Below are 21,884 nucleotides of genomic sequence, written 5' to 3'. Positions count from 1 at the left end.
CTTGGTAAAAAAATAGTAAGTAGGGGAATCTACGGTAAGGAACAACCCAAAGGTTGACCACTAATTTACTGCACTTACTTCGATATACCTTAAGGGAACTAATTTTCGCGTTTTTGGGTGTCTACCGTGAAAATTACTTCCGTGAAGGCGAAAAACAATTGTTACTATCAATAGACCTTTTTATAAATTACGTCACGAACATCACTTGCCTCGTATTCAAACAATTACCATGGTTATCGTGTCCCTTGAGACATAAATGGTTCTTTTATGAATAGGAAGTAGTTTTAATAAAAACCGCTGGGAGTTAATCACCATGGCAATAATTTCAAAACGAGGCAAGTGATGTTCGTGACGTAATTTATGAAAAGGTCTATTTTCGAAAACTCCTAGGAAAATGAAAGAATTTCGACAAAAAGTGGGTATCAACCGCTAAAATTAGTTCCGCAAAAAACGCCAATGTCACACCTTCTAACCGCAAAAATTAGTTCCTTTAAGGTAATTTACTAACTATTATTTTTGGTTTTGGTAGGGTTTCGATTTCACAAATTGAAAGGTAAATTTTGTTAGATTGAAAATCAAGAAAAATCAAGAAAAATCACAAGGTCGAAACTTTTGATCTTCCTACCTCGAAAAGATGCAAAACCATGCCTTACCTTAGAAAATAATAAATAAAAATTTAAAACATTAAGTTTTCATCAAAACCGATAAAAAAACCGCAATTTCATTGCTAAATAAATGTTTTTTTTTAAAGCAAGTGTCTACCCCTATCAAGCTTGCATTATCCTTAGCATTCAATTGTTGTTGAACAATAGAACAATAGGTACCAAAAACTGAGCCTGCGTATGCTTATAAACGTTACAGTATGTTTATAGAATTAAAAAAACCTGTAATAGGATTGGGTTATAATTTCTACGTTAGCTGAAAACTGTGCACTGAAGTTGGAAATTCCAAAATTCTTTATTGTTAGTATATATTGTTAATATATGGCTTTTCTTTCACTTTATGATATGTATATACAAAAATAACAAAGCTCCTATCGGTTAAAAAATATGAACGAAGTGTTTTTTCTAGTTTTTCAAAAGATGCTATGATGCTAGATGATACAAATGACATTTTGAATCAAATCACAATTCCCGTTGAGTGCTTTCAAAACAATGAAATCTTTGCTTTGAATTTACATTCCAATAATACAACGTAGTCCTTGATGAAAGTTCGACAAAAGTGTACACATTGTTCCTAAACACAAGTCTATTTCTCTTGTAAAGAAGTTTTAGAGACGATAATCATTGTTTGTCCATTAGCCTGAGTAGAAGAGAAAAATAAATCCAATTCATTGACAGCTATCTTCACACTATCCACCTCCTCTTGAGTCAGAGTATCTGGTAACCGCATTTCCGGTAAATCACTGGAATTCTTGAAAGATTTCAACCGATCAAGAACCATCTTTAACATTTGACTTTGAGCAGGTGTTGGGTTTTTGGGTGCTGCAGCTTTCTTAGGCATTGGATCAAGGTTTAACATTTTCCTTGATAGTGCCTGATCTTTGCGTTTGTATCGAGCAAGTTCGTTATCAAGTTGTCGCATTTCCTTCATCACTTCTTCGTTACCAGGAGAATATCTGTGAGCTTTCCAAATCTCTTTCTTAGCACTCTCCAAATCACCAAGCTGGTGCAACGCCCTTGCTAACCTGTACAATGCTTTCACATTCTTCGGTTCGATTTCAAGAGCCTTGCGGGCGTGTTTACATGCACGCCCTGACTTTGCCTCCTTCAAGTCCATTAACGCCATATTCAAATACAACTTGAGCGCGGATTTTTTCATTTCGATTTCCTCGTATTCATTCTTAAGATTAGCATTCTCCAACAAGCGAATAGCACGCATGTAGGAGGTTGAAGCTCTCTTCACTTGGTTCAGTTCAAAAGCTTCATTACCAGTCTTTCTCAACGCATCAACGGCTCCCAGAATCTCTTCAAAAGTCGCCTTCTTTCGTTCCTCCTCTGTAAAACTTTCGTAATCATCAGCTGCTCCTTGATCAACAAAACTAATCAGTTCAATTTCAAACATGGGTGTGGCGTCCTTGGGTATACGTGGTGGACACCCATATTTTCCATACGCGTATTGGGACGTCATGATAAAACGAGCCAACTCTCCACGTTTCATGGTGCCGATTCCAATCTCCCAGCCCATCAAAATTTCACCTTCACCAAGTTTGAATTGATGTTGTCGACCACGTAATCGACTGGAATCGAACGGTTCGTCATTGAATTCAAAGTAGCCATTGTAATGAACACGACACAAAGATCTTGGTGGCACCACACTACCTGCACCATGCTTCAAGATCATTTTCATGATACCCCCATCACCGACAGGAGAAATGTCCTCCATGGTTTGTTTCATTCGTTCGAAAGGTGACAGGTGCTCTAAAGCCGGATCACTGACCTAAAAACATGAAAAAGCAAATATGTTGAGACCAATTCAAAAATGATTTGATATTTATGATTGACAAATAAAGAACTTCCCAATGTTTGACAGTAGACAATGAATTTGGATAATTACAACCGGAAAATTTTTTTTTTTTACCAAACATACCTCAGTATCATTACATTCATAATTCAACTGTTGAAACAATTCCTGAGGATTGAATTGATTCTCGTTTGTTTCTGGTTGCGGTACATCGTCTTGTTCATCCTTCATTTGAATCTCAAAGTTACTTTCCAATCCCTTATTCAGTTTTTGAATATCGATACCACTGGTGCGCACATGTCCATCGTTGAATCCACCTTCCCTGATACGTAAATCGTCCAATCCTTCTGGCAAATCATCCAAAACGTTCATTATGTTTCTTTTAATTTTCTTATTTTTCAACTGTAACAAAAAACAGAAAATAGATAGTTTTTATATTTTTAGATAAAGTACAGCATGATCTCAAAAGCTTTCTATCGGTATTGATACATTAATTAAATTGAAAGTGTATTTTCAAGAAAAGTTAATTTTGCCAAATCTTCTAGGCTTCACAACTCGAAACCTGAGTAAAAGATAATACCATTAAAAGAAAAGCTTTTGATAACGCCGCAAGTGCTTTAAAAAATCTATTTTATTGACTATGATGAATTTAAACAATGAAGAAGGATTTCTTTTCTTTTCGAAAGAAATTTTACAATTTTAAATTCTAATCTAAAAAAGTTTCCTTAGTACATAATAATTATTAGAAATTTCAAAACCCCTAAATTGAAGTTGATGTATCTATTTGACAAAATGTATACAGCTAGTTTGAACAAACTTTTCTTCTCAAATTGTTCAATTTCATTCATTTGAAAAGGAAGCTGAAAAAAAGAAAAAAATTTTTCAGTTTTGAGCCTTTTTTAAGAGAATTTTAGAGAAAACTGCGACGAGCAAATCGATATTCTAATAATCATTTTGCATGTAATGAACAATCCTTATTGTCAACCGCAATCATTAAATAGGGGCCAAGAGTTAATAGATGAGTTATGAGAAATGAGAAGAAGATGTGGAAATTCAACATACCTGTAAGGGTAGCCATGGTATTTACTTCTGAAAACAGAGAGAATCAAACTGAAAAATACACCAACCATGACTGTTCCAATCAATGTAAAAAGACGACGTTTCTTAAGAGTAGTTTGTTCCTGAGCACGCTCATTCAACATAATGAATCCTACAGTGACGCATGCATCTATATTATGTAAGTAAAGTTAAGGACAAAGATGACGGATGACGAATGACTTTTATGCTTAATACTTTCTGAATTTCAACGACCACTGAGACAGGGGTGAAGGGGTGTATGGGAATGTCCAACGGTTCAATGAGACAAGAATTAATGGAAGATCTCACCAGATCACTGAAACAAGGGTGAAAGGGTGTATGGGAATGTCCAACGGCTCACTGAGATAAGAGTTTACTGAATATTTCACCGGACCACTGAGACAGGGATGTAGGGAACGTCCGACGGACCACTGAGACAGGGATATAGGGAACATCCGACGGCTCAGTGAGACAAGAGTTTAGCAATTCAACTCTCAGCAGTGCTTAACAAAAAAAGACAGATGGAAAATCAAAATTACACAAACAAAATTTGCCTTCACATTCTTTTTTTGAATTCTTTTGAATTTTGAGGTGAGAATGAGGCGTAAAAGCAAATAAGAAAATAAAATTCCTAACTTAAAAGTGAGTGGAAAAGGATACACAAAAGAAAGACGATGTAAGTTTCAGCGATCAATTGACCATCACTGCTTCCATGGATATAATTCTGAAAAGAGAAAGAATTAAATAATTACAACAATTGGTAGAAACAAGATGCTCGAAACCCTTGACAAAGTTTAGTTATGACTTGGGTAATCTACTCATAAGTTTTATGAACTATAATAACATTTCCGTCGTTTTATTTTTTTTCACGACAAGCGTTAACAAAATGATTTGATTTGAGCTAAACTAAATTTGAAGAAGAGAAATAACATACAATTTCACCAGTCTGTGGGTTTCTGTGTGCGTATGGAGGACCTCTGATATGGTTCCACATTTGGCCACTCATCATCATAAAGGCTATTGTCTGTGAGGGGAATACAAAATGGAAATAAATTCAGGATTGAAGCTTAAATGAAGGAAGAAATTACATTAATTACTCTAGATAATAGATATATAGATAAACCTTGCAACTGATTGAAATGGTAAACTTGACTTTGTTGCAGAATCAGATCAGACCGAAGATATTAGCCTCACCAAACATAAAATTCCCCAGTAGTCTTTATTGTAGATAATTTCAATGCTTTTTCTTTTGACGTAAAGCAAAGCTCCAATACCAGCAAGCAAGACACCAATAGTGATGGCCATGAAATAATTGGGTGGTCTAACAATGCGAATCTGAAAAGAGATGCAAAAAAAAACTTATTGCGCAATTTTAGAGGTGAGAGAAATCTTAGTTAGTATGAAAAAATAGGTATACTTACTCTCAGGTACCTAATAGCCAGGGTTTTTAAAAAGGATGCTAATACTGCAGAATTAAGGCAAAAGAGGGAACTTTCAAAAACATTTTAATAATTGGGGGGGGGGCTTGGAATAAGAATGTCCTGGGTGGAAAATTTTCGAAAAGTTAATTAGCGGGGGGGGCTATTAGGTACCCGAGAGTACCTCGTTACTACAGTTACTCACAACTCTGATAGATGAAACAGAAAAACAAATATTTTCTTCCTCTAATAAAATATCTTACAGAGACGTCAGTCCTATCATTGATCCATTTTGCTATTTGTTCCGCAGAAAATCCTTGCCTGAAAACGAAAATGATAAAATACATCCAATTCATTACGTTCTACTAAATTGAATTTAGATGAACACATAAAGGGCATAAATTAATCTTAGGCAAGACCAATTTTTGATTAGTTGTTTTACGGGCCTGACCGACCCTGATATTCCAAAAGTGGAAATAAAAATAAAATTGATTTTGGTTGTACATTTTTATTTTCATTGCTTTACAGATACAGACTGCCAAATTTTCAAAAATTTGGTAGTTTTTCTAAGGGGTTTGAGAATTTTATGTTCAATTTCTCAATTTATCCATGAATTCACAGGAATTAAAGCTTTTTGTGCCTTTTTATTTTCTATGTCGCATTTTAGTAGTTTTTGCTGCTTTTTTAGGAGATTTTATACTTGAAATTCTACTTTTATTTCTATTTTTTTCTTCGACCGACCAACCCTCTTTTTTGATAGCTTGGCCTGTAAAACAACAAATCAAATCAAATTGGCCTCGCCTTACAATGAAGTCAATACAGTCGCTCTACTGTTGTCTTCTGACCAGCCACCAGAACCGTTGGAAAACCAAGGGATCTGGCAAGATAGACCTGAACTCAGAACGATACCATTTGCGGGCATTTGCTCTACCATTGAGCTATGAGTTCACAAGGAATCCAGAGTATTCAATTGCCACTCGGTAGAGCTGGAAGTGAATTCTTGTCTACTGACTGGACAGAGACACTTGAATTGAGAAAAATCCATGTCCACATCTGCTAGTGTGTTGGAATCAACCAACTACTACACTAATAGAAAGCTTTGAGCATGCGACCACAGAGAATAATCATGAATTCTGCCCTTTGTATTACAATGAAGTGAATACAAAGGGCAAAATTCATCATAATAAATTATTCTTATTCTGATTGGTTTATGCATGGAGGTAATAAAAATATAGATGGAGATACCACTCCTACTATTCTATTGTATTGTATCGTTGATAGCAAACTGTTGCTTTGTTGCTTTGGGAAAAAGCCATTAATTTTCTCTCACTCATGGGAATACACGTTTTTTTTATTTTAAGAAACACACTTTTAAGAAACATAAGGCTCAGAATGCCTAAAAACTAAGAAACATATAAGAAACATGCTGAGGCTGAGAATGAGAAAATAACATTTTTTAATTCGTTTTTTTAAGAACCTTCCAATCCAGCCTTCCATAAGGCTGATTATGTCAAAAAGTTTAGAAACATGTAACAAACATTTAAGGCTCAAAAGGCCGATTTCTTAAGAAACATTGAGGCTGCTTGGTAAAACTAGTTTCTTAAAAAAAAAACAACGTGTACTTTAGTCGAAGAGAATTTGAATAAAATCACGCCACATTTTTAATTTGTTCATTGTGTGATGACAGTTTTGTTTATAAAACATAAGAAAACCTTGCAAGAATAAGCACAGAACATCGAATTTAAAATGTTCGCTGATCAGGGAATCCTCGGCAGTTTTTGTAAATTTTTACATATTTGCTAATGCCAATCTTTCAACTATATTCTATCAAAATTTTGAGGCAGCTGCTATTTTAGATCTAAAGATATTTATAGCAAAGAACTTTCCACAAACAACAAAGAATTCGCAAAATTTGAAGAAGTTTACCTCTCGAAAGTTTCCCGATAAAATAAAAACTTCTTTTAAAACTATAAAGAAATTATTACTCGAAAAAAATTCGCATTTTACCCCTCGTTGGACAGAATAACTTTACTTTAGTTCTTATAAATAATCTATATCTTGACTGATTTTCGCTATCAAGGATTGGTAATCAAAGGAGGCCGATTTTAAAGAAATTTCTAAAGAGTTTTATGACTTCTCTGGCTATTACAGAAAAGTTGTTACTCCATCTATTTTTTATTACCTCTATGGTTTATGCATGGCTTTTAAATTTTGAGTAACTAATTGCAAAATGGCAACAAACTTAAAATACCAGATTTAAATATTCAGTTCCAGTTTGTTCTCCTTTTACAATTGCCTTTTGTCAGATAGGGTTAAATATGTACCTGCTCATGTCATAAGTGTCAGCACGCTTTTGTTTTCCTTTGGCTGGGAAATGCATAATCACTGGAGCTGAGTTAAGTTTGAGCTGAAATTACGAAAAAAATTTAAAGTCTTTTCTGTGAGATTGATTTCAATGAAGATGATGCAAATTATAAAATACATGAACATACAAAACGCAAACTGTCAAATAAAGTTAAGACATCATAGAAAAGGAGAGAGGTATTTCTAAGGTATTATGGTCATGATAATGAGCTAATTTTAACTTATCAAAACACATACTGCTTGGAAAATATCACTTCCTTCATCAAAATCAACCATTGTGAAAAATAACCGATAGCTTGAGAAACCAGAGGAGTATTTCCAGGAGCTTGCCAAGATTTGAAATTCATTGTTGACTTCCCTATAAAAAATTTTCACTTATGAAATAAAACAATAAGTTTTCTTAGCACACCAGAGGTAAACGTTTTTAAAAAATAATATGAGCAAAATCAAGAATTTAAATAAATATTCTAAAACCTTACTTGCAGATAGAACATTGCCTTTGTGGTGCTAATGCTGTCAACATTACAATAACAGAATAATTTCTTGGTGAAGATTTAACATATTGACGGAATTTGTCACCATTCAGTCGAATGACTGGTCGCCTTGCATTCAGATCAACTAGCCCCTGTATCTTCTGCTCAATTTGAACATTGGCACTCTATGGATAAGATTCAAAACATGTGTGTGGTATATAATGAACAGTTTAAAAAAGAAATTTGAATGGTGATATGATAAACATGATTTTTTTTGCACACAGTCAAGTGTAGCCTGGAGATCCATGCTATGATTTCTTATTCTATATACTGATGGCAAAACATTTAGTATGGACTGAGAGTTTAAATTTCTCAGATCCTAATAACGGTTGAACACATAGGCAATCAAATTTTCTTATTCTTTTACTGGTCGAACTTTCTTAGAGAAAGCGCAAGTTCCGAAATTTGGTCTTTATTTTAGTAAGTGAGGACAGCACTAAATTCGAATTTCCCACTGTAAATTTTTTGATTTTTGATTTCTGCCTCACAGGTAATACCTGTCCTGTATACATCAGATCATAAAAATACAGGAGGGGTCTCCTGTCTAAGTCAAGTGTTGCATTATTGGATAGTATGCTAAATTGGTATGTGGCAAAGCAAATCATATTTATAAATCTACTGCCTTTTGGAAAAATTGTCCAATTCAATATTATTCTACAGCCAACAGCAAAGCTAAAGATGTATAACATTACTTTATACAAACTGCAAAATGAGATAGAAAGTGGTAGTTTAGGAATCAATGGGAAAATTATGAAATGTATATAGCTTAATTTAAGTAATTATGAAATACTTATGAAATAAAAAATATGAGCAATTAACTAAAAACCACTAATTTTCACAAATTTGACTGCATTAAACTATTTGAGCCAACACTTATCAGGCTTTATCATTTGAAAACTCTGGGCGTGTGGTCAATCACACTCCTAAAACCTAAATTTTTGTTATTTAGACATGTGATAAGGAAAGCTATGTACAACTTTTAGTAGTGGAATCTAAATTTATGGGTTGTGATTGATCGTTATGTGTGCGGAGGTGTGCGCGTGCTATCGCATGCCTTAAATGATGCAGCCTGACTTATGGGATTCTTATTCGTACATAATTTAGTCTCTAAAAGATTAATCATAAATTAATCATATGTGAGATTATGTAACCTGATAACAGTTATTCATAATTTTCTTACAGGCACAGTAAACCTCTGAAGCCCTTGAAAATTAACATGGGAACAATATTTAGTCCTCCGCAGAAAATTCTAAAACAAGAATCTTGTCAGTATAGACTCAACTCTTCATACAAAAATTACGGGAAACACATATTTGGACTATGCTGCACGCAAGCACCTCAGCTAAAATCCTGCAAAAGCAGGTCAAAAATCAGTTTTTTGTAGTTTGCAAAAAAACGCCACATAGAAGATCTTTCAAATTCAGTATGTGAACAGAGCCAGACAGAGCAGTAAAAAATACAACTTTTCTAATCTATTTTTCCTTTTTTTTGCAAAAGTTCTAGGAATGAAAATAAAGGGATGATGATAATTGAATACTATCCACTGATGATCCGCAGCGCTGTCGTAAAGCTAGATTTGCTTCGTGTCTCTTTGCTAGAGAAGATGATTGACAGATTAAAGTTCTGCGCGCGTTCTCGGCTCAATCATCAGACAGTGTTAAAAATGGTAGAATTAGCTGTGATAGATCATTCCGATGGAAGTTGTTGGAATAGTTACAAGGCTCTTTACAGAAAATTGTTTGTTTTATTGTCAATGATGACAGTATCGTTTTTAATTTTGTTAGATCTGACAAATTGATGTTTGTAAGTGCACTTTACAGTTTTGATTCCCATTGAAGAATCATATTCTGGTTTTCATGTTATTACCTTTAAAGGCAAGAAATTTTCGCGGGAAGATTTTGCCTAAAACCGCAAAATTAAGTTAACCGCAAAATTTTACAAAATCATCAATCCGCAAAATTAAATTCCCGCAAAATTTTTCAAAATCGGTGAACCGCGAAATTTTTCATAATCGTTGAACGGCGAAGATAGTGATGATGAAGAATGGGGTACGAATCTGACTTTGAGAGAAACGTGTTTGAAGATGTAATCATCGACAATGAATGAACTCGTATTATTTGTGTAAAGTACTTTAGTGATATGTAAAATATATGAATGTTTCTTAAGGTGGTCGTTAACAAACTTTTTGAAAATGTCAAAAAATATTCAAATTGAAATATCTCAAAAAGTATAAATGATATATTGTTGAAATTTTGTATGACGATACTTCATTATCATCTTGATCTAAAAATAGAAAAAAATGTTAGAAATTTCAAAGACGGGGGTCATGAGGTCATTTCTAAAAATAGATATCAAAATCTTGTGGCAGAAGAATCTCCACAACCAGATGGAGTTAGATTTTGATATTTGGCAGTTATGTTACAATATTGACCTACTGTGTTTTGAGTGGAAAAATTTTAAAAAAAAATCAAAAACCGGGAGTAAAAACGCAAAAAACTGTTTTTTTTAATTTTGAAATCAACAAAACATTTTTTGAAAAATCTGTTTCACTCAAAACACCCCTTGCACTAAGAGAAAGCTGTGTACAAAATTCCAAGTAAATCGGAACAGCCAATCCTGAGATTCTTCCGCCACAAGATTGAAAACCCCCGGTTTTGCTGTTTTGCGTAAACTGGCCTTAAAACTATTTTTTGCTGTAGAAAGAGGAAAAAAAGCTTTCAATATGGGATTTTTGACAGATTTCAGTTGAACTTGATGTACTGGTTCAATTTTCACCTTCAGAAAGAAAGTAAAGCCACTTTCTTTTGTATGTCTCAGCAAATTTATGGTGTCGCACAGAACCCTGAAATTACCGCAAACATACAAAAAAGTTGCGTAAACCTTACTTTTGCTTGCGAAAAAGCTTAAATTTGGTGAAAAGTGATTGAAAAGTATTCCCTAACCCTTTCATTGGTTAAAGTAACACATTTCACTGTAACAAAGCAAATCTTTATCCCTATTACTTGAAATACAAGCTGCGCTCAATTCTAATAAAGAGCACTTTCACTTTCACTTTTGCGAAAACCCCGAAACACACCAAAATCAACTATATCACTATCAAAATCCAACTAAATGTGTATGGATAGCTTCAAGAAGAGGTTATGGACGTTTTAAAAACAATAAATTATCAATTAAATAACTAAAAAGAGAGAGAAAACAGAAGAAACATTACACGTACCTGTCGCACATTGTGTGGCGCTGAAATTTGATCCCAATGGGAAGGAAATTAGACTGAAATTAGAAAGATTATCAAGTAAAAATGTTCCTTGGAGTTTTGAGAAGCTCTTTATATAAAAAGGAAGCATCAAACCATCACTTACTACAAGAAAATAAGCCATGAAACAGCCATTCCCTTTACCAAAAATTCACACTTGAAATTTGACAAGATTCAAGATGGCGGGTTTGTTTTGATTGTCATAAATCCGGAACTACTAGCAGTACCGGTGTAAAATTTTCCGGGAATGTTCTTTGTGGCTCTAAGTAGCGACAGTAAAAATTTGGAGTCGCTCCAAGAGCCAGAAGGGCTAATATTGCAATTTTCGTGACGGGCGGCGGGGTGGGCGTTTGGGGCGGACCACAAAACCTGCTCAGGTACGTGTCTAAAGACCTAAAGTTTTCGACTTTCCTCTTCTTTATATGAAATAAAACTTCGGGATATTGTTTAGCAAGGTTCAAAGTTTAATTTAAACCAAAAATTGAAAAATCGACCCGAAAAAGATGATCCTATCTCAGAAGTGTTAACGACCACCTTAAAGTTGAAAAGAATTTCATGAAAACAAAACTTCAATGCAGTTAGATTCAATTATTTACATTTGAAACTACACTTTCAATAAATATAATCACCCTACCCCTAAAAATACCCCATTAAATGCTTTTCTCAATGTCCTCTTTCATTCTGTATGTTCAATATTTCAAATACATGTATACTTTGTGAGTTTCCCTAAGATTCACAGTCAAATCTCAGCCTCAGGTTCCTTATAAAGGTGTTTCTTATCAAAAAAATTCTTCCCTTACTGTAAGGTAGATGCTGTTTTAGAGCTTTAGGGGTCACTTACATATAGATTCTTCCCACGACTAACATCAAATTGACACAAAGGGGTGGGGGTGTTAGAGTCTGTGATGCTAAGAAATTTCACCATAAATATCGATTTTTGAGACGTTTATTCCGTGACAAATGGTACTTTCCATATTTCTTTTCCTTTGTTCACTTCGCTATTTTATAGAACAATTTTAACCAAAACAAACGCCCAATGTTTATGTCTCGTGTTCCTTTTGTTTAGAAGTCCGCGCGACCCTTAAATTTCGCAGACGGTCCAAGCCTCGAAATAACGATTCCAAGTGGGTCGGACAAAATGTCCGATCAGGGTTGCTTTAGCTTGAAAATTATGATTTTTGGGTCGGACATGAAGCTATTTGGGTCGGACAATGTCCGTTGTCCGACCGTTATTTCGAGCCCTGCGGTCAGTCTTTTTTTTGTGAAATGCCGCTATTCTGTTGATTATGATTACGGAGATAATTAATTCCGGCAACTTTCCGAAAAAATCTCCATTATTTTTAAAATGTAAAATGAGCAAGCCGTAGCGAAATTAAAGATGGCTGAGAAAACTCATTGATTTTTTATAATTTTTAAACTTTGACGTCAAGAGGTGGGGGTGGGAGGGTTTTCAAATTAGCGTCAATTTGACGCTAGTCGTGGGAAGAATCGATGTGAGTGACCCCTTAGAGCTAGAAGAGCCTATCAATATGGCAATTTTAGGGGTCACTCACATATCTATTCTTCCCACGACTAACGTCAAATTGACGTGAAGGGGTGGGTGGGTTAGAGTCTTTGACGCTAAGAAATTTCACCAGAAATATCGATTTTTAATACCTTTTATTCCGTGACAAATGTTACTTTCCATATTTCTTTTCCTCCTTTTACATACCTAAATATTCGTTCGCTTTGCCATTTTACAGAAATTTTAACCAAAACAAACGGCCCGATGTTTATGTCTAATTTCCTTTTGTTCAGACGGTCCACACGGCCCTTGAATTTTGCCGACGGTCTGTCTTTTTTTGTGAAATGCGGCTTTTCTGTTGATTAAGACTATGGAGATAATTAACTCCGGCAACTTTCCGAAAAAAGTTTAGAAATTATCTCCATTATTTTTAAAATGTAAACTGCCTGAGCAAGCCGTAGCGAAAATAAAGATGGCTGATGAAACAACGATGAAAGTGAAGCAGAAAATTTAGAGTTTCATTGATTTTTGATAATTTTTGAACTTTGACGTTAACCTTTAGACGCCGAGAGAAGTACCACGTACGTCATATATACAGGCCGACAGACGTACCACGTACGTTTTGATACTGGGGTCCTTTCAAAGTTTAATAAAATAAAGACCAGTTTGAATTTTTCTATTCTGTAAAATTTAGCAGACAGGATAGGGGTGAAGGTTCATTCATTCAAAATTTTACGGGTCCTGATTTTATACATCTCGAGATATCGGAACTCAATGTCGGTGTATTTTTCAAATGTCAACAAAACATCGTTTTAGTGGTGGACAGAGGGTGTTTGATGGATTTTTGGACTAAAAAGTCATGTTTATGTCTGGTTTTTTCTTGGTTTCAGCATATAAATATCATCATATGAGATAGAGAACCTTTATTAGCAGTTTCTATGTGGTTTGAAAGGGTTTTAGGGGGTATTTCCTGACATACATGCCTATCTCTAGCTCCAACAACTCAGGGCTATTTTGCCTCAGTTTTTCCACTATTCTGGTGTTTTATTGCTTGAATTTACATGAAAGAGAGTCTGTTATGATTATTGTAGTAATTTTACAGGCTTAGGGTAAGTGCAAGGCCAATTTTAGAGCAACGGGACCACTTAATTTACTTGTTGAGGCCAGAGTGTCGATTTTGGTGGAAAAGTGTGCTTCACCGAAACTTAGATTCTGAGATGAAATGAGCTTCTTCAGCCCTGAAATCTCACACAATGGTGGTTTATAACATAAACTAAAACAAAATAATTTTTCTGGGACCAATGTTTACCTTGTACCCACTTTTTTCATTCAATTTGTCAAAAAAAAGAAAAAAAGTGGAAAAATCGTAAACATTGAATTTTTACTGTTTTGATTTGAGGCTGTGTAGTCAGGTTTAAAAGGGTGATGAGGCGTCTTTTTGGTATTATCTGAAAAAATAGATCCTTAGCTTTTCAAAATGGGTTTACTTTTTACTTAAGCTTTAGCGGTTCAGATTTTATGACATTTTCCGCGAAACCTCCATTTTCATGAAAAAAACAGCGGCAGCAGCGCGCGCTGTTTTTTAAAACAGCGGTGTCTAAAGGTTAAGAGGTGGGGGGTTTTCAAATTAGCGTCAATTTGACGTTAGTCGTGGGAAGAATCAATATGTGAGTGACCCCTTTTAAAATTACAAAATATTGAGCTCAAAATTGCACAGTGAGCTATAATGCACTTCATGGATTGGTTATTCATTGTATTTGACTTTGAGTGAGAGTCTGGCAACGACCCTGTCGACGCACTGGACAGTCCAGTGTTTTGTCCGGTGTCAAAAAAAGTATCCCTCCTTTTATTTATTTATATCCGGTGTGTTAATTTGACGAACTTCTTGACACCGGATACTTGTGTTTAAAAAAAAATGCGCACAGGACTCAAGTCCAGTGTGGAGATTGTCTGGTGTTAAGAAGTATCCTCATCTGACACTGGACTTTGATTACGTGTCCTGATGTGTTCGTAAGTCAGGTGCTGGCCTTTATTTATAGCCCTTACCAGCTTACTTGACAAAATATGAAAAAATTTTTAGGAAAATACCTAAAATCTGTTGTAAACGTTAAAGGAATAGAGTGCCTATGTCATAAAATTAAGTAAAATCAAAATTACCTCTTTTTGCTTCTTCTTTGCACAAACACTTGACACAAATAAGAGTGCAAAAATCACAGATACCAGGATCTTCGCCGCCATTTTGAATTTAATGCCCGCTGGCGTTTAGTTCCGTTTTTTAAATATCGGTGAAATTGAAAATCGGAATAGCTTAAAATTGCGCCCCCCCCCCACCGCTCCGCACGCCTCCCGCCTCCCACTTTCGATTTCAGCCTCCCGACTCCAGGCTCCCCGGTTCGGATGCTCTTATATCGGATGGCCAATAGTCACCTTCATTTTTTAATTTTATTTTTTTATCCACGGATCGCTGATAGTCACTTTTCCGGGGGTTAGGTAGGGTCAGGGTTGCTAGTAACGGCTTGTCACTGTGCCGGGTGCATACTCGGCGCCTTGGGCCCCGCAGGGTTGCTAGTAACGGCTCGAATTTCAGTCAGGTTTAAAAAAGGGGTACTTTTACCCATATTATAATAACATTACCCCCGTCTTTTGCCAGTTCGGTATAATATGTTATGAATTGCGTGGTTTTGCTGTGCGGCGATGGCTCAACGGATAGAGCGCTTGCTTCCGAAACTGAAGGTCTTTCTTTGGTGGTGGTTCGAATCCCACTCGGTGCGAAAATTAGACTGGTCGAAATTGATGGACAAATGATTGACAGGTATGAAAACTCAGTCAGAAATGACAAAACTAAGTCTCCGAAACTCAGACAGTCAGAAAAGAGAAAAATAGGATAAGAGATAGGAAAGAAAAGAAAAGAAGGTGAGGTGACTTTTGGCCATCCGATATAACATTTTCCCCCCGGTTCAGCCTCCCGCCTCCCGGCTCCCAGTTTTCCTGTATGCCCTCTCAAGGAACTAATGAATGTAACTTGTCAAGCTTTGTAATTTTTGATGAGAAATTGACGAGTAATGAATTACTCTCAAGGGACTAATAAATGAAATCTGTCGAGCATTGTAAGCTTTGATAAGAAATCAACGAGCAATGAACTGTACTCTCAAGGAACTTATGAATGAAATTTGTCAAGCTTTGTTATTTTTGATGATAAATTAACGGGTAGTGAATTACTCTAAAGGAACTAATAAATGAAATTTGTCAAGCTTTGTTATTTTTGATGAAAAATTAACGGTCAATGAATTACTCTCAAGTGACTAATAATGAATGTAATTCTTCAAGTTTTGTTAATTTCGATGAGAAATTAACGGGCAGTGAATTACTATCAAGGAACTAATGAATGTATTCAGACTGCAAGTTCAAGCTAATTATAATCATATAAATGTTTTGTTGATGAAATAAAGAAAGGCTGGAAAAGAAAAGAAATTTTACTACTTCTCGCTGGAATGCCGGAGACTCGTTCAAGCAAAAGTAATAATTTCTTTTGTTTTCCTGGGGAAGGTCTGACGTTCCTTGACATGTTGGAAAGCGTGTTAATTACTTAACAATGAGTTTTAAAAATCAATGTGAATGATTAGAAATGAATACATGAAGGAATTTTTCATCAGACAAACTTATTTATTCATAACACAGTAATTTGTACTAATTTGTTTGATGTATAAAGGAGAAAGAAAAATTCAGTAGTACACAAGAAAATGGATCCATTCCAGTTACAATATCAAGAATTCTTGAGAAACTTTTATTTACAATTTGGTTTCCTCAAGCTTCCAAGTTACGAAGAGTGGAGATATAATATGGGAAGTAACATGACGCGTATCAAACAAAAATTAACTGACTATACATATTTGAACAAATTAAATTAAAAACCCTAAATTTGTATATTTCCAATACGTGTAATACGACTTTTTTCCATATAAGAATCAAAAATATTCTATTGATAAGTGGCATTCCGAAAAGAATCTCGGTTCACAAACCTATTTTAATTGCTCATTTTACTTAATCATATCGACTTCAAGTATGCTTGACATCTTCAAGCGTCCGTGCAAATTCACATAATAGCAAACAATAGAGAAAATCGTGCATTCAATTGTTCACCATGTTTCAAGCAGATAGTGTGAAAACACCCTAGAGAATAAAAGTTCTCAAGGAACTAATGAATGTAATTTTATCAAGTTTTGTAATTTTGATGAGAAATTAACGAGCAATGAATTACTTTCAAGGGACAATTGGATATAATTTGTCAAGTTTTGCAATGCGTCCTTCTTTACTAAAACTAAAGAAATAATTGGAAAACCGATATTGCTACAAATGACTAACCACTAATTGAAAATCTCGTCCTGCTAACGCTTTTAGACTCACAGTTTTGAACCAAATCTCCAGGCCTAGCTGGGGGGTGGGGGGTTTCAGGGGGTATCGATTCCGCAATTCCGCCAATTGTTTCTCCAATTTCCGTCAAACCGTCTTAATTTGAACCAAAATTCCGCAATTTTTTTTGCTAAATTCCGTTTTTCCGCACTAAAATTGTCTAATTTTCCGTCTCCGTCAGAGAACCCAATTTCCGTAATTCCGTCAAAATTTTCGCCAAATTCCAAATGAAACCCCCCCCCTAGCTGTTGTCATTCGAAATATCACATGTTTACATTTTTTAACAGACAACCAAAAATCCATGAAAATTCTGCATGAAAATAGGTAGGCGGCGTCAACAGTCATTGTTGTGTAGGGTAAGAGTTTTACGCTCGAAAAGAAGGAAGATATCAGAAGTCCAAAATTGGCCGAAACCCCAAAAACCGCACTACAGGCAAAAATTAGAAAAAAAATGGCATTTTCTGGCCTTTTCAGGCCTGTAAATATGCCAAAATTGTTGCAAATCTTTTTCTTTTTCATTAGTTGTTATTCGAATCTACCACCCTCGATTATTTTCGATCTAGAAGAGCTATTGTCATGAAATTTGGTACAGATGTCTGTATATAATTCCACAAATTTCCAGGAAGAAAAGAAAATTGATGACGTCATTCAAAAACCGATGACGTCATCACAATATTTCCACCTGTCGGAAATAAGCCCAAATATATGGTTTACAAAAATGTCTATTACAGTCGAATCAATATTGATTTTTAGATTCTGTTTGAAGATTCTGAAAGATAAAAGGCTGTTCTTTAACATAATTGCCGGTTTTGAAATTTCCATAAAGATTTTTCCTTAAAATCTATGCTGAAGATGAGTACAATTTTCAAAATTTAATGACGTCATAAATGATGACATAATTTTCAATTTTTTTTTAATTTTTCAAATTTATATTGTCAATGCCTATCACGTGTGAAATTTGAAAGTGATTGAATAAATAGTTCAGAAGTTATCAGCACTTTAAAAAAAATTTTCTCAGAGATATTCACAAAAGAACTCCAGCGTGGTATATTCTACCCCTCCTTGGGGTCTTAGTCTATTAACTCATCATATGTCTGAATTTCCAGAGATGGAAGTATTTAATAAATTCTGAAAGCAAAATAAATTTCAATTTTAAAACTATTTTCAAAAATTCACAATGGCGTCTTCAAAAAATCGCTTTTTAGCAAGGAAAATCATCTTTACCAAAACTAGCAGTCTTTTAAGGCAAGTTACTAAAAAACGAGTTTAAATGTTGACTGGCATTCTTTTTGCGGTGAAAGTATTCTGGAAAATTGCCCAGAATGCCTCACAATAGGTTAAATTTTCATGAAAAAAAACACTACATCTCGAATTTTCTGACTTTGACATTTGACGCCCACCCTAGTTTAAAACAAAATAAAAATGAAATGCATTTATATCCTTCAAGCAGTTCCATGAACTAAAGCAATTATTATGATGCATATAAAAATTCAATGTTGTATATATACAATATGCTATATTATAAAATGTAACAACATTAGGCATAAATCTAAATTCACACTTTACACTAGTTAAAAATATTCTAAATTTATTTACATGATCGTTGCAACAAGAAAATTATACTTTGTGGTAGATAATAATAAAGACCTTACTATCAAGAACATCTCCCAAAGAATTTTCCAAAATGATCTGGAACCTGAACATAATCATATAAGACAGAACAATTAGAAAGTGCTGATCAAATTCTTTGCAATAAAACTCTTCAAAAATGTTTGACTCTTGGTATCTTGAAAGCATCTACCATGAAATAGGAAATATCAAAAAAATATAAAAAACCTTTTTTCTAAATGTCAGAAAAATGCGTTGAAATTAGGAGGAAAAACAAGAACACTTACTGTGCTCATGGCTTGCTCAACATTCAAATCTACCTGAATGGTCATATCAGGAAATTATGATATAATTGAGCCAAATCAACTAATCAGTGCTCGGAAGCTATTTGAATGTTGAACATTCTTTTGGAAAGATAGCCCTAAGTACTGTAAGTTTCTTCCATTTAGACTATATATACTGTAATTAAGTGAATACCTTACCACTTACCATCCACCAACAGAGGAAAGTACAAAAATTACGATGAGTTGAAAAATGAAATTTTTCTTTGAAATTACTTTACCTCACTGATAAACAGCGAAAACAGTAAGGTAAAGTTAAATCTGTTTTGAAGACCAGAAATTTTTTTTTCTACATTGACTCAATTTATTAAATAATTGCTGGTATGGTATGATCCATGCAGATCTATGGCATCTTTTGTGGGATGCAACTACATGTGATTGGTTTGAAAGTAAACAGGACTTTGATACTTTTTGAAAGGGCCCACTAATTTTGTGTGGCGAACCTTTTTATGACCAACAAAATTGGCGTTTTAGGCAAAACTCTAACCCCAAAAAACGGCAAAAAATTGACAATTTTCTAAAAGTTGAATTAAACAAAAATGGTTAATACCATCAGATAGATCATGAAAAAATTCTGAGAAAAAAGTGTATTCAACAAGTCTTGTATTTAAACATATCAAGAAATACAGGCCTTAGAAGTTGAAAATGATGTGAGTTGGACTGACATAACAGAATTTCAACTTTAAATGGCCATTATCTTTTTGTGCGTTTGGGTAAAAGACTTGTAGTAGTATACTTTTTGCTTGGAATTTTATGGTCTATCAAATGGTATCAGTAATTTTTGCTAAAATCAAATTATCTACTTTTCAACCAATCACATGTCATTGTCCAGATGGTGTCAATTGAACGAATCGAACGATGAATCAATTGAACGCAATTGAACACAATCGAATAATTGCAATAGACCTTTTTTCAAAGAGGACGTCCTGTTGAATAATTATGTAGTCCAGCCATAAAAAGAATAATAGAGCCATGTATAATTACTGTATCATGCATATTGTAATAATTATGCGTGGTTTTATCATTGTTTTTCTGCTGGACTACATAATTATTCAACAGGGTGGCCTCTTTGAAAAAAGGTCTATTCGATTGTCAAACGCAATCGAATCGTAATCGAATATTACTCAGGATTTGCCGTTCGATTGCTTCGATTATGTTGGATTGTATTCGATTATGTTTGATTGATTCAATTGTATTAGATCTTATTCGCTTTCGTACGGCACTTAAGCGCTCGGCCACCCACGCGTAATAGCTCTAACGGAGTGATCCAAATTAATTTAATTTCAATCAAACTCATCGAACGCAATCAAACTCATCGAACATAATCATAATTGAATGAAATCGAAGATTAATCGAATGTAATTGACAATCAATTGAACCAAATGAACATAGTCAGCTATCAATCGAACCAATCTAACCTTACTCGAACGCAATCGAACACAATCGAATATTACCCAGGAATCGGCCATTCGATTGAGATTCGATTACGTTTGACAATCAAATCGCAATTATTCGATCCCGTTTGATTGGTTTGATTGCGATTTTTGTTTGAAGTTGTTCGATGGACACCGTCTGGCATTGTATTCCACAACAGATTCTTCTATGGGTTTGTAACCACAAATGATAAGAATTTGGTTTGCATTCATGGATAGATCTTTTGCTAGTTAGGATGTTATGTTACTCCAGCATCAAAATGATGATAGGAAAAAATTTATGCACACTTAAACAAATTATATATGTGTCATTGTTTTAATGATAGAGTTTTTTATTCTTCAACGTGACATCCTAACTGGCAAAGGTCTATTTCTAAGATAGATTGGTATTAGCTTTGCATAAGCATCCCTTTTTTGAATGTCAAAAATTGCCTCTGCAGATGGGGATGGCTTTCAAACTCCATAAAGAAAGTTTGCAAAACTTTTCAAATATAATCTAAAAGTTTTTTCCTCTAGATTTTTGATCCGTAATTTCCTTGGGGTGCAGTTTTTTATATTAAATTCATGGTAGATCAAGCAAGAAATCAGCTGGAACAAGAAAACAGATTGCCTTCCTAAAAATTGTGCACCTATATATCTGAGAAAATTCAGCTAAAATAAAAAATAAAAAATTAACATATCATATATATATATAAATTGAATTACTGCAACTAACTCAAGCATTGTTGAAATGCTGGAGGGTCAATTAAATCTTTCTTATTTACTTCTGTTTGACATCTACGGATTAGACTTGGTGAAGACTGCACTTTCAAATCACTTTCTAAGGTACATATTGAACCGTCTTCTCCTATCCTGTAAGATACATCTTCAGGATCAATCCACATTGTAAATTCCTTGGGAAGAGTATTGGTCAGATCAAAAGCTGAAACCCCACTCAGTCTAGCAGCCTTTTCAATTTCAGGATCCATTATAGTTTGAGTAATACGTATACATCTAAAACCAGAGCCTTGAAGGGGTTTCTTAGGAAACCAGTGGTTGTTATATTTATTAAACAAAAGTTTCTCTAAAATCGTTGAAAATTGATCGATTTTCGGTTGGGGTATGATGTCATTTCTTGAAAGAAAATCAGTTACGAATTGCACTCCAGATTGAACTTCTTTCAACATATCGAATCTTTGATGAGTTAACAATGTTTATCAAGTCTTCTATCAATGGTTGCGGTACAAAATGTTTGTAAAATTCAAGATGTTTTATACTTTATTTTCTGGTTCTTTGGTCTACTTTTTTCACTTTGACTGTTTGATGACGCTACTCCATTGCAATAATTTTGATGACAAAGACAAATTCACCATAAAAACATGTATTCACTGCTAGGCTGCGCATCAAATTATGGAGGTAATAAATGTTGAGCGGAAAATCAAAAGAGATTTTGAAAAGCAACTCATTAGCTCCTTAGTTTCTCGCTAAGGCATATCAATAA

General features: G+C 34.5%; 2 protein-coding genes and 1 long non-coding RNA gene across 3 annotated transcripts; all 3 read right to left on the bottom strand.

Moving 5' to 3' along the window:
• Positions 1–971: 971 nt before the first annotated feature.
• Positions 972–2,875, bottom strand: LOC136800380 (inactive peptidyl-prolyl cis-trans isomerase FKBP6-like). The gene is made up of 2 exons (XM_067057022.1): positions 2,590–2,875; positions 972–2,439 (listed from the first exon to the last, which is right to left on the bottom strand). The coding sequence occupies exons 1-2, from the start codon at positions 2,833–2,835 to the stop codon at positions 1,249–1,251; spliced, it is 1,437 nt and encodes a 478-aa protein (XP_066913123.1). The 5' UTR covers positions 2,836–2,875; the 3' UTR covers positions 972–1,248.
• Positions 2,876–3,111: 236 nt separating this feature from the next.
• LOC136800379 (tumor suppressor candidate 3-like) lies at positions 3,112–14,892 on the bottom strand. Its single transcript, XM_067057020.1, has 10 exons — positions 14,770–14,892; positions 7,802–7,980; positions 7,560–7,680; positions 7,283–7,365; positions 5,222–5,279; positions 4,735–4,875; positions 4,475–4,564; positions 4,201–4,264; positions 3,526–3,691; positions 3,112–3,323 (listed from the first exon to the last, which is right to left on the bottom strand). The coding sequence occupies exons 1-10, from the start codon at positions 14,848–14,850 to the stop codon at positions 3,308–3,310; spliced, it is 999 nt and encodes a 332-aa protein (XP_066913121.1). The 5' UTR covers positions 14,851–14,892; the 3' UTR covers positions 3,112–3,307.
• Positions 14,893–18,511: 3,619 nt separating this feature from the next.
• On the bottom strand, positions 18,512–21,119 carry LOC136800378 (uncharacterized). The gene is made up of 2 exons (XR_010845698.1): positions 20,225–21,119; positions 18,512–19,571 (listed from the first exon to the last, which is right to left on the bottom strand). It is a non-coding gene; the product is annotated as an uncharacterized lncRNA (long non-coding RNA).
• Positions 21,120–21,884: the final 765 nt, after the last annotated feature.

This window comes from Clytia hemisphaerica, unplaced genomic scaffold (assembly GCF_902728285.1).
Source record: "Clytia hemisphaerica strain Z4C2 unplaced genomic scaffold, Clytia hemisphaerica genome assembly, whole genome shotgun sequence".
Taxonomy (NCBI): domain Eukaryota; kingdom Metazoa; phylum Cnidaria; class Hydrozoa; order Leptothecata; family Clytiidae; genus Clytia; species Clytia hemisphaerica.
Note: the sequence above shows the minus strand (reverse complement) of the source record. Positions and strands in the feature narration are given on the sequence as shown.